At 35.0% G+C, this 11902-nt stretch overlaps 1 protein-coding gene across 2 annotated transcripts; it reads right to left on the reverse strand.

Moving 5' to 3' along the window:
• Window positions 1-317: 317 nt before the first annotated feature.
• LOC134534746 (F-box/LRR-repeat protein 20-like) lies at window positions 318-11654 on the reverse strand. 2 transcript variants are annotated; one of them, XM_063373259.1, is made up of 2 exons: window positions 11452-11654; window positions 318-3538 (listed from the first exon to the last, which is right to left on the reverse strand). In XM_063373259.1, exon 2 carries the CDS (start codon window positions 3480-3482, stop codon window positions 2163-2165), a length of 1320 nt encoding a protein of 439 aa, XP_063229329.1. In that variant the 5' UTR covers window positions 3483-3538; window positions 11452-11654; the 3' UTR covers window positions 318-2162. The 2 variants fall into 2 exon arrangements, with proteins under 2 accessions (XP_063229329.1, XP_063229330.1); XM_063373260.1 differs by having other exon boundaries at window positions 11167-11654.
• Between the last annotated feature and the right edge of the window lie 248 nt (window positions 11655-11902).

Raw genomic sequence — 11902 nt, forward strand, 5'->3', positions numbered from 1 at the left:
CAGTGAGCTCATCACATTCGTTCAAGTCCACAACCTGTAAATTACGACAGGATGCCAAGTGCATGATGCCTTCGTCTGTTATGCTGAGGCCTCTCAAGGCAATGTGTTGCAACCACACGCACGATGAGACATGTCTGACCGCTTCATCCGTCAGCAGCGGACATTTGGAAACATCCAAGATGGTTAGCCTGCGAAGCTGCCCCACGCGTTCAAGACCCCTGTCCGTTAAACAGTAAGAACCTTCTAGCTTAAGTTCCGTCAGCAGAGGGAACGTACTTATGATGACGTCTACCACTTGACTGTTGCATTCCCTGCAAAATATGAGACAAAGTTTGCTCATGGTGTGCCAACAGCTCTTCATCACTGCATCCAACAACATTTGAGCACAGCCACAAAAGTTAATTAGCGTCACAGCTGACAAGTTCAATGCCACGATACCGGTTATGTCTGTGGCTTCTTGAATCTCACTCCATTTTATACTAAGTTTCCTCAGCCGAGAGCAATGCCGTATGTGGTCCAGTAGCGACGAATCTACCTTCCTACACGAAACTGAGAGGCTCCTTAAACTATCTTTCTGCACAGCCAGCAACCGCAATAGATCATCATTTTCGCAACTGAGGCTTTGCGATGATTCCAGGTGGAGCTCTTGTAAACTGCAGGCACCACTAGCAAACCCATCGAGTAAATTCGTAAGACGCAGAATGTCACCAATGAGCGTCACACACTTGAGACTACGACAATTACCCAGCAGTTGTATACACTCCTTATCGATATACTTGGATTCAAAAGCAATTGATTCTAAATTTTTCAGTTTGTTTAGTATGACCTTTAAATTTTCTGATGTTAAAGTAATGGCACTGGAAAATTCTAGTTTTCTGATATTATGGCCAAACATGACCAATGCATTCACTATCTGTTTTACGCTGACATTACCTTTTACTGTAACATTTCTAAGCATATGTGCTTTGCTCAACAATAAATTTAAGTCACTTTCAATCATTTCACTTTTAGGTGTGAATGTGACAACTTTCCACAAAGCAGAATCATTGTCGACAATAATTCTCCAACGATAACAAACATCTCGCACATGTACCACTAGTTCTTCAAAACATATGTGTGAAAATACAAAAGAAATAACTTCTATTGGTAAATCATTTATATTTGTGGAAGTCATTATTAATGAGTTTTTTTATCTTGAGATATATACATTAAAAATGGAAATATATTCCACTGCTTCTGAAAAAAGAAATTACAACACATGGTGCAATGCAACTTATAACATAACATATTTACACAATTTTATGACTCCTTAAAAGGTAATCACAATTTCTACTTCAATATAACAATCAAAATCCTAATTTATGAGCCTTGACAGTTCCCACTTATTCAGGACTTGTAAAATTAGTTTTTTGTCATTCAAACATTCAGTAGTCACAATTATTCAATATTCTGTATAATCCAACATCAGTCTTAGATAAAATATTCAAATTAAAAATATTAACAATCATCTCTAAATCCATTGACTAATAAGATTAGTACACGAAAGATCAGTGTCTCACAGGAGACATACACCTGTAAACAACATATCAGTATAAATAGTGAATGCATATAGATCATAAATCTTTCTCAGTTGTCTTAGCTGGTTTCGCTTGTTTCGTCCATTCAAAGTTGTGTGGTACAGTGTCGGTAGTGATAGCTTCCAAAAGGTAAAAGGTTGTAATTTATACAGAGGAGAAACTACTGGCTCTAAACAGGAATAGACAAAGGTGGAACATCATTAAAAGATGTTGCTGTTGGCTATAGGAAGAGAACCAAGCACAAATTGAGAAATTATGTTCTGAAAGCGTGACTGGAAAAGTTTCAAAAGGAAGAAAAAGTGTGAAACAGAATTTTTTACAAATTAATTGGTTAGCAATAATTTTAGTACATGGTAATGCCATTTTCATCTCTGTTAAACATCATCAAATTCAAATTTAAAAACTGTTTCAAAAAATTTTAAATGTGTTTGGTTGTTTTTACTCAGTGCCATAGTTCCTCCATTAAAATGATGGATCAGGTACAATAAAAAATACAATTTATTTAGTGGCATGGCCACAAAGTTTATTAATAATCAAGTAGATACAACTTGCAAAATAAAATCACAGATTTTTGTCCTGCATAACTCAATAATTCAACATTTGTGCTTTATTACCATCAAAATTTATTTTTAAGTATGGAAATAACTTCTGTAATTGTGTCACATGAAAGGTTCTCAAATTATCACATTCAATAAAAGTTAAGCTAGTCAAATGTTCCAGTTCATCAGCAATGTGATGAAAGTTACGCCCTAAAATACCACGACATTTGTCCAAGGTGATAGCTTTCAAGCTGTGACATAAAACTAAATCTAAAATGTCTACATCTCGTAATTCAGAACAATTTTCAAAACATAAATTTTTCAATATTTTCAATTGAGAAACATATTTTAACATCTCATCAATGGGTGATGTCCAATATGCTAAGGTTAGTTCTTCTAGATTTGAAAGCTTATAAATATTTTCCATTACAAAGTTAACTTCTTGGTTTCCCTCTATTCGTAAAATTCTTAGTTTGGGACAGTTACCAAACATTATGTTAATGACGTTACCTTCACTTACGGAGATATTCAAACATTCCAGATTACTCCACTGTTGCTGAGAAAACAAATTATCTAAAGAAGGATTTATATCTACACATCCAATGACAGAAAATGCTTTTAAGTTCTTCAGTGCAAGGAGAGGAGAGAAATCAACAAAAACCCAAGATTGGTAGATATTCATGTGTAATTCTTGCAATTCTGCACACTGTCCAATCAGATCAGTGACAAAATGTGACAATAGAGAACAGGTGAAAGTAAGAGATATCAGCTGAGCACCCTTCAACTTGAGAATGGCAGCGATGTCTATAGCGGACGTGACACCGTCACACGACAGACAGCCCAGGTTTAGCTCCTGCAGACATTTACAGCCTGTCGCAAGTGCCATCAGCACACCGCATCTGTAGGAAAACACGCCCGTCACTGAGAGTTTCTTCAAACTGTGAAATCCTCCTAAAATCTTGAAGTTATTTTTTGCTGTTTCATCATCACTGATGTGAAGACTCAAATTCTGCAAGTTCCTGATCATTAAAAGTTTTTCTAAATCACTCTGATCCAATGCTTGATCCGGTGATAACAAAATGACCGTCAAGTTACAACTGCTCATAGACAGCGCACCAAACACTTGTGGGCCAATAGTGTGCTCGCTGGCATCAAATATTTCCAACATTGTTACAGTGGACAGTAAATGCACAATCTCTTCATCTGTCGTACACTCGGTCGGACGGTATGGTCTCCCTCGCCACAACCTCCTGTCCATCACAACATCCTTCCACACCGTGCAAACCCTACCAAGAGTGAAATATAGTTCACACACCGGGATGTAGGTGAAAATTTCATACAGCACTTCGTACGGCAAAACTTCCATCGTTTCTGCAAGTCCTGCAACTCCCTTCCAGTCAATTGTAACTTATAAGCTGGGCACTAAAAATAAGCAAACAAAAACTAGATATATGAAACAACAAAAAAACATAAATACTGACTACAATAAAAAACAAAACTTTAAAAAAATTAGGCACATATGTGCGCGCATATGCTTGATAGGGCATCTTAGCTGATCTGAAAGCCTTTTGAAATAAATTTTAAAAAAAAAGCACTGCTAACTACTGCAAATAAATTAATGTATAAATTTTAATTGGCATGCAGTTGAGTTATCAGCAAGCAAAGAAAATTATTGCTATTATTAAAATTGGAATGTTTGATTTTTGCTAGTAATAAGTTAATGTACTTAGTTTTTTTTTTTTTTTTAACCGAGACATAAATTGGCATTTTAAGCATATATTTCAATAGGGAACATATAGATAACTCATAATAAACACGCGACACAAAAGGCAACATGGAGTGTAACTATGATTTTTACAATGTGTTTTAAATGCGTGAGAGTAATGACATCTAGTGGCGTGGAGTGAAAATAGCTTGAAAGGAATGCAGTAAATTTTCTCATGCTTTGCCAATGATAATTGGCCAGAGTTTCCCAGATAGTCGTATTTCGATATTTGTTTTACGTAAACTTTCAAGTTTGCAAAATTTTCTGAGCATCGCATGACTGTGAGTCATTTGACCCATGTCAACGTTGATTCGGAAGTGCACTGCAGGGAGAGACCATTAGTGTAGAGACAGTCACTCGAAATTGATTATTTGAACATGAACCAACTTAAGCAGCAGCAAATAAATAAATGTGTAGTTAAATATTTATAGCTAATAATACTACACTGCTCCACCATACATGCTAACTATTTTCTAACTTTGCACCATAAACTGAGCATGCCACATTATCCTCACTCAGTAATCAGAGTCTGCTATGCACCATGTGTACAAGTTGTTCTTCCCAAGAAGCCGGTAACTAGGCTCTCTTGACGACAAATTTATCTTTTTTAAAACTATTGTATAAGTTTAACATGTTACTTCATTCCTTCAGTTAAATTAGAGGCCATTATGGTGCACCACCACCCAACCTGCAAATGTAATGCAACCATCGCACAATGCTGTGAATTGAGAATGCTCCCAGGGTTTCCCTGGCATATGCTTCACCGTTCACATTATCTCCTTTCACTGTTTTGTAACAAATAAATTGTTGCCAAGCTTTCTTTGGAATAACTAATCAGTATTGTCTTTTATAAGTTGTATAAATTGTGTCACATCCTTTGACATTATCTGCATGGGATTTAAAGCAGGAGCTTACAAATGCTTGCAGGGTTTGGCACTTGTTTGGAACGCAGGATTATCAACTTTGTTTCACCAGCCATGTAAGTTTGTATCTCATTTTGCTTTAAACATTTTTGCATTTTGTTCTGCAGACAGTGCCTTTTTCATGCTATATGACTAACCATCATGTTATAAAGTTTTAGCCTTTTTGTGTTACGTAATGTTCTTTAATTTCGTCATGAACATACGTTATATGAATTTTCAGCCTCAGGACTTGTCATAAAGCATTAATCAACTGTCCACATTAGACCTTTTTTTACGCACTTTGTTTTAACTTGTTTCATGTGTATCACTACAACCAGTGGAATAGCCAGGATTTGTGTATGGGTGGGGGGGGGGGGGGGGGCGGTTAAGAAGCATGGTTCCCCCCCTAATAAAGTGGGGGGGTCCACCCCCAGGAAAAATTTGTATTTTAAGGTGTAAAATAGTGCTATTTTAGCAGTTTTAGGTACTTAACTTTAAATATTGTAATGGTAAAAATATAAATTTTTTAATAAAAAAATTGTTTGAGTGATGAAGTAAGAAATTAATTAAAGATATTTTTATCAATCCAAGTGCCTTGTTTACATCCACTCAAGATCATAAATCCAGGGCTGCCAGCCACCAGGTAGGTAAAAATTAGGGTGTTTTAAGGCCCTCAGACATAAAATTAGGGAACTTTTAGGGACTACTGAATTGAAATTAGAGACTTTCTAAAACAAATGGTTCACAGAGAAAATTTTCTAGATGTAATTATATTGCTAATTACTTTGTAAAATTGTCACCCTTTTCCCAAGTAAACAAGAATACTGTGTAAATTAATAAAAATTAGTTTCCACTATTTAATATGGTGGTTGATTTAACTTTCTGATATTGAAAATAAACAATGCATGTCACTAAAAACTAAGGACATTAACAAATTAAATTATTGGTTTACACAATATTTTTGCTTACACCATTCCCTTTTACACCAATGTATTTTCAATGATAGTTTTTTACATTTATTTTAATATTATTTATCTTATAGAAATAGCTCACAAATAAATGTGAAATGAAGATGAATAACATTTAATTAAGGTCCTTTAAAAACAAGGAAACTGGAGTTTCCCGATTTCATAAACTGGAGTGGAATTCAAGATCAGTTGTTCCCCATTAACGTTACCACAGACGATGGTGACAGGGTGAAATGGTCACAGCTGTGTGGTCTTAAGGTCACCAAAGGAACACAGGAAATTGAGATTTGGTCATCTAGTGTGCATAAAGAACTGACGACATAAAGTATAACAATTCTAAAACGAAGGAAAATCATGCCTGAAGTTGGACGGGCTTACCCTTATCAGATGCCAAGTACAAAGACTTGCAAACTTTATGCAGGAAAATGATAATTCCACCAGAATTCCACCAAGAATACCTACAAATGCAGCATGATTCAAATACACAAGACTGTCTTCCTGAGACTGACACAGAAGATGAAGTTGACTAATATTGCCAGTTTTTTATTGTACTCTTTGGTGTTAATTTTTGTTAATTTGATCATTAAAAATAGTGATAAATTAACCTCCACAGAACACAATAATATAATCTCTTTGATTAGTTGATTATAAAAACCAATGGACATATTAAGATGGCCCCAACAAACCTACTCGTGTGATTTGTAATAAGGACCCACGTGACATATTTTTATGAAACTTTTGGTGTAACTCAATTTATATATTTTTCATTAGAAAGATGTCTCTGTTACATCTATTTGCCAATTTTCATATTATTACCATAAATAACTAAAATACAGTGATACATTACAGTGTGCTCATTTTGTTTTTCTGCTCTCCTGAAAATTTATGATTTGTAATGTTAGCCCCTTCTTACTAATGACAGACAATATTGACATTAAAAAGAAAAACATTTGAAGCTTTGTCTAATATTAAATTCTCACAAATAAATAATTGTGAAACAAAAAAACAAAAACATTTGAATGTGAATCTAATGCTGCACATTTTCCAATCTTTATTTAAATTAACCCAAATTCAGTTCTCTGCCAACTTTTAATCTTTTAAGTTAGAACAAACAATTTTTTTTACAAACAATGTGATTGAAAAATTAATAGTTCTTGATTACAATTGTCATTTTTCCTCGTTCTACTTCTTCTGAAAAAAGACTCATTAAAACACTTTTAGTTTTCTTCTGCAAACTATTTTGTAAATAATCAGCTTTTCTTTTGAGTGCAGATGCTTCCTTCTCCACCTTTGCAAGGTGGGCAGAAAAGTACCCACCTATCTGCTCATTAAAGAGTCCCGTGTGTAAGGGAATTTAGTAAAGTATGTGTGGCAGTTTAGATAGTAGATAGTCAACATTTATTGCAGTACATATTTCATTAATGGCCTCCTCCTCCTCCCCTTCAGCCATCCTTACCTCGCCACGTGTTTTATTATACATTTTTGTTTCAAAAACTTCAATTAAAAAGGGACTTTTAGGGACTTGAATAAAATTAGAGGACTTTTAGGGACAAGCAGAAAAAAAGGGACTTTTAGGGAATTCTAGGGACCGCTGGCAGCCCTGTAAATCATGCTCGAAGCTTGACAATACAAAAAAAAAATTGGTTGTCTGTAAAGTCGGTTTACGGACGATGGTTTAACGTGACAACATCATAACAAAACATTGATGAAATGATTGATCCAGAAGAAAAGGAAATATCATATTCGGCCTGAGACTGAGCCTAATAGGTTTTTGCAACCAAACCATTTAGGCATTAAAAATATTATATTCTTTGATGAAGAATTTTTTTTTAAATTTTTCTATCTTTTGTATGATAAAATCTACCTCTGCATACTTTTATGAATAAAATTGAATCATTTTTATTGAATTATCACTATTATGTATGGATACAAAGGAGTGAAATGAAATGTACAATTTAATTAATAAATTTACTTTTATTTGCATTCATTATTCAAATATATTTATTACTTTTGAAATGTTACGTGCGCCGTATTTATTTTTACAAGTACAAAAAAACTTCCCACCTGCCGGGATTTGAACTGACAACCTTACAATTAAAAGATAGCGCCGCTGATCGCTCACCCACGAGGCCATATTCGATAATTAATAGTTTCAGATGTTATTAATAGATTTATAAAAATTTTGTTCACGGTAGGGGAATAATATTATTTAGTTTTTATAACTCGATTTTATAACAAATACGCATCCCAAATACACCAAACTTATTTATAATGTGTTACAATATTTTTTAAAACATTGTGCAAAAGATCCCGGATGTAATTTCAATTATTATGTGTAACTGTAAAACACCATTGTTGGTTCAAAACGTATTTGAATATTCAACATTACTTTTAAATAACTGTACAGATTGTGCTGAAAATATCCAGACATTGTGCAAAAGATCCCGGTTGTAATTTGAATTATTATGTGTAACTGTAAAACACCATTGTTGGTTCAAAACGTATTTGAATATTCAACATTACTTTTAAATAACTGTACCGATTGTGCTGAAAATCGGTGGACAATCGTTAAATTACATAATATTAATACTTCAAACGACGAAAATATGATTGAAAAGTCAAATCGATGGTCATTCCAATCGAGTGGAAGAGAGATGCCACGCATGCGTAGGCCCTACAATGAGCATGAAGAGAGATGCCACGCATGCGTACAATGAGCAAATAGGACACATCCGTAGTGGGACATCCGTAGTGGGACACTTTTTCGTGCGTGCAGCCGGCGTTCATCGATTTATTAGACATTGTCACGTCAAAAAAAGGAATAAAAAGGGTTGGGTTTCGGCAGAACTGGCCTATTCCTGGAAACAATTATCTTTAGCTTGAAGAGTTACATGACACCATGTCGTTGTCTCAATTCTATACACACACAGTGATCCTTACACTTTTGGAAGCCCAGTCAACACCTGCTTATAATTACCGTGCTGGTTAAATACAGTAGGTGTAAGATATTTGAAAACTTGGGACCCGTCACGGCGTCACAACCTTATAGCTTCTGCTCGCGACAGGGGTAGGGGAAGGGAAGGAGAATCGGTAGGGCTCGCTTACTCTTCCCCCTCCAGTGCAGTGGCCGGTGATAGCAGTAAGACACCCAGGCTTTTAGCTAACCTGCTTTCAGATAAGAAAAAATAATTGGGGCTAAGAGGGAAGGGGGGTTAGAACCCCTAAACCCCCCCCCCCCCCCTGGCATCCCCCTGTCTACAACACATTTTAAGTATACACACTAATTCAGGTTTTGCAAACTGCCTTCTGTTGGAAATAGTGCACATGCGTTTTAAGTGCACGTGTTTAATAAACAAGACTTACCGTAATATCTTATTTTAATTCATCAACGTGTGCTTCAGTAGTGGCTACAACCAAATTACTCAACTCTGTGTGTATTGACATCCCGAGGGCATATATCTGGAGGGGGGGGGGGGGCCCTCACTTTTTGCGAAGGCCCATTATTCAATGTCTTAAGATCCTTAATGACACATTAGTGACATCACAATCCCTCACCTCCACTTCTTATGCTTCATATTATGATTAATATACAGGCATTTTAATAGGTAATATAATTGAAGCATGGATTTTTCACTAAAAAAAATTCAGTCAATCTCTTACGTAACTTTTCCGTGAATAAAATAATAAAATACTGAAAATTGTATTTTTCAGGACAACAGACATTCATCCATTTATCTTTGAAACAATGTTTAAATATTCCTACTGGTTTCAGAGTAATTACCATTTATAGGTTATATTAGTTAGCCTGTGCAGTGACGCGGCCGTCACCATTGTACATTAGTGTAGAACTTGGGAAACCTAAGATTCATACTATGTAGTCCATTCCGAGGCCCGAACAGTTCCAAAGTTCACCAAATTTCACCGCTTGCTCATGCAACTTCAGTAGCACATAATATAGGATAAAAAAGCATGGGAAAGATGTCAATATTGTGTTTCATAGACTTAAGTGCCTGAAAAATTAGAGAATTGTCGATTTACCCACATTAAAAATACAATCAAATAATGTGGACGGTTTGTTAGGTTAGCTAAAATAAATATATATGGAATTGTGTTAACTGTTATTATGACACCATAGCTAATTTACAAATACAAAATAATGTAGCTATACTAAAATAACCAACCATTCACTATTTTAAACTGTTATAATTGTAGATAACTTAACCTAACCAACCGTCCACAATTTTTTAAAGTATTTGTAATGTAGCTAACCTAACCGACAAGTCTCATAATATCACAAACTTGTAATATTAATAACAAACCTTAAAATGGTAAACTAAAATTTTGAATTGTGAATTTTTTAATTTTCATAAATGTGGCTTTCCTTCGAATTTACCAATGTTTTAAACAATCAGCATAAAACTTCTAGCCAAAAACCCTGTAAATGGAATTTAAAATTCAAATCCTCAACTCAAACATGCACAAATGCAGCTTCGGATGATTGTAATATTCTTCCACCGTGGCTTTTCCAAGAAGAAATGAATAAAATTCCAAAAATACTTTTCTCTAAAACTAGAGACGTTCCTGGATTTACTCTGTAAACAGCATTTATAAATTCTTACTGGTTTCTGAGAAATTTCAGTTTATAGGTCACATTAGATAGCCTATGCATTACGTATCTGTAGTTTTCCATATACATAAGAATGTATATTCTGTACTTGGATACTGTGATGCAATGGATTATAAATTTTTTTAAAAACTAACAAGAGTTCCTCCTGTGCATCCAAACCTTAGTGTCAACCCTTGACAGGATTGATTTGAGCAGTTTGGAGGCCCGAAGTGCCGACTTTAAATGTGCGATAGAACATAATTAGACACATAAAAGGAATTATTACGGGTATAACATATTATGTATTGGTTTTCAACAGCATATTTTACTGAAAGCAATTGTGCCAACAATGGGAAAATACAACAGAAATGTTACAGTTGGCAATGTTAGTGCAAAATTGCAGTTTTCTGGCATACATAAGAAACAACCCTTCTTATGATGGATTGCTCATTCACCTATACTTCAAATGAATTATCACCACTTTGATTCACGTAGGTTAGAATACTTCCTCTTAGATTCACCCATCTAATCTAGGTTAGCCCTGGATTTTTCCATTTAAATTGAGATTAATTTGAGAATTAATACGTTGGGTACATTTTTATTTGGACTTACTTTATAAGTGCTTATATGTGACAGGATGATTATAAGTTTATTTGGTTGTAATAGGTTTGAAAATGCTTTCTTTAATAAAACACCTGGATAACTACATACTGTAATCCTAAAAAATGAGACTTTTTTATTTTTAAATTAGTTGCATCTCTCCACACTACATTTTATAACTACTTGGAGAAACAGGCATCAATACTTACCGAATTACTTAACATTCTTCTTATTTCGAAAAGGATACACGGTATTGCTACCGATGTGTGTGTGTTTTTTTTTTCCCCCATAAAAAGAGGGTCACAGTCGCACCCGCATTACATTATAAAGGCATTTATAACCTATGATGTTTTGTTTATCTTTCTGTACGTATTACGTAAGCGTGCGATGTAAAACCCGACTATCCAACCCTTCAAAGGAGAAAGGAAGTCAATTCAAAAAGTACCTAACCTGATATAAGTTAAAATAACACCGTATTTGTACCATATACATACCTAAGTTTATTTAATTAATTTTAAGAAATAGCTCAAATGCCATCCTCAAATCACTATATTTCTTTGAGCTAACATGACCTTGAAGCAACGAGCATTACTCCTCCTTGAAGCAAGTCGCTTCAATTACACCTTACATCAAATATTTCTTGATTACAGGATTAGGATTAGGATCCCGGGTCCGGATCACTAATCACGGGCACATTCTGTGCCACGGGGGTAGCACAAGGTCGTGCGATGGGGGAATGGTATGACGGAAAAGAGGGGGGGGGGAGATAATCAGCTGGAACTGTCCGGCCGCCATATTGGTAGATTCCACTTTCCGAAAAACACTCATAAGATTGCATTGGGCAGGTGGTGGTGTTGAGCTTCAAAATTGGTGTAAATGTGTATTTAGTGGATTAAAACTAACATTTCGTGAGACACTAGAACAATAGTAATTATTCATAAGCAT

Source organism: Bacillus rossius, chromosome 8 (assembly GCF_032445375.1).
Source record: "Bacillus rossius redtenbacheri isolate Brsri chromosome 8, Brsri_v3, whole genome shotgun sequence".
Taxonomy (NCBI): domain Eukaryota; kingdom Metazoa; phylum Arthropoda; class Insecta; order Phasmatodea; family Bacillidae; genus Bacillus; species Bacillus rossius.

Coding starts and splice junctions, on each gene's coding strand:
- LOC134534746 (XM_063373259.1), bottom strand. CDS start 3,482: ATGGAAGTTTTGCCGTACGAAGTGCTGTATGAAATTTTCACCTACATC.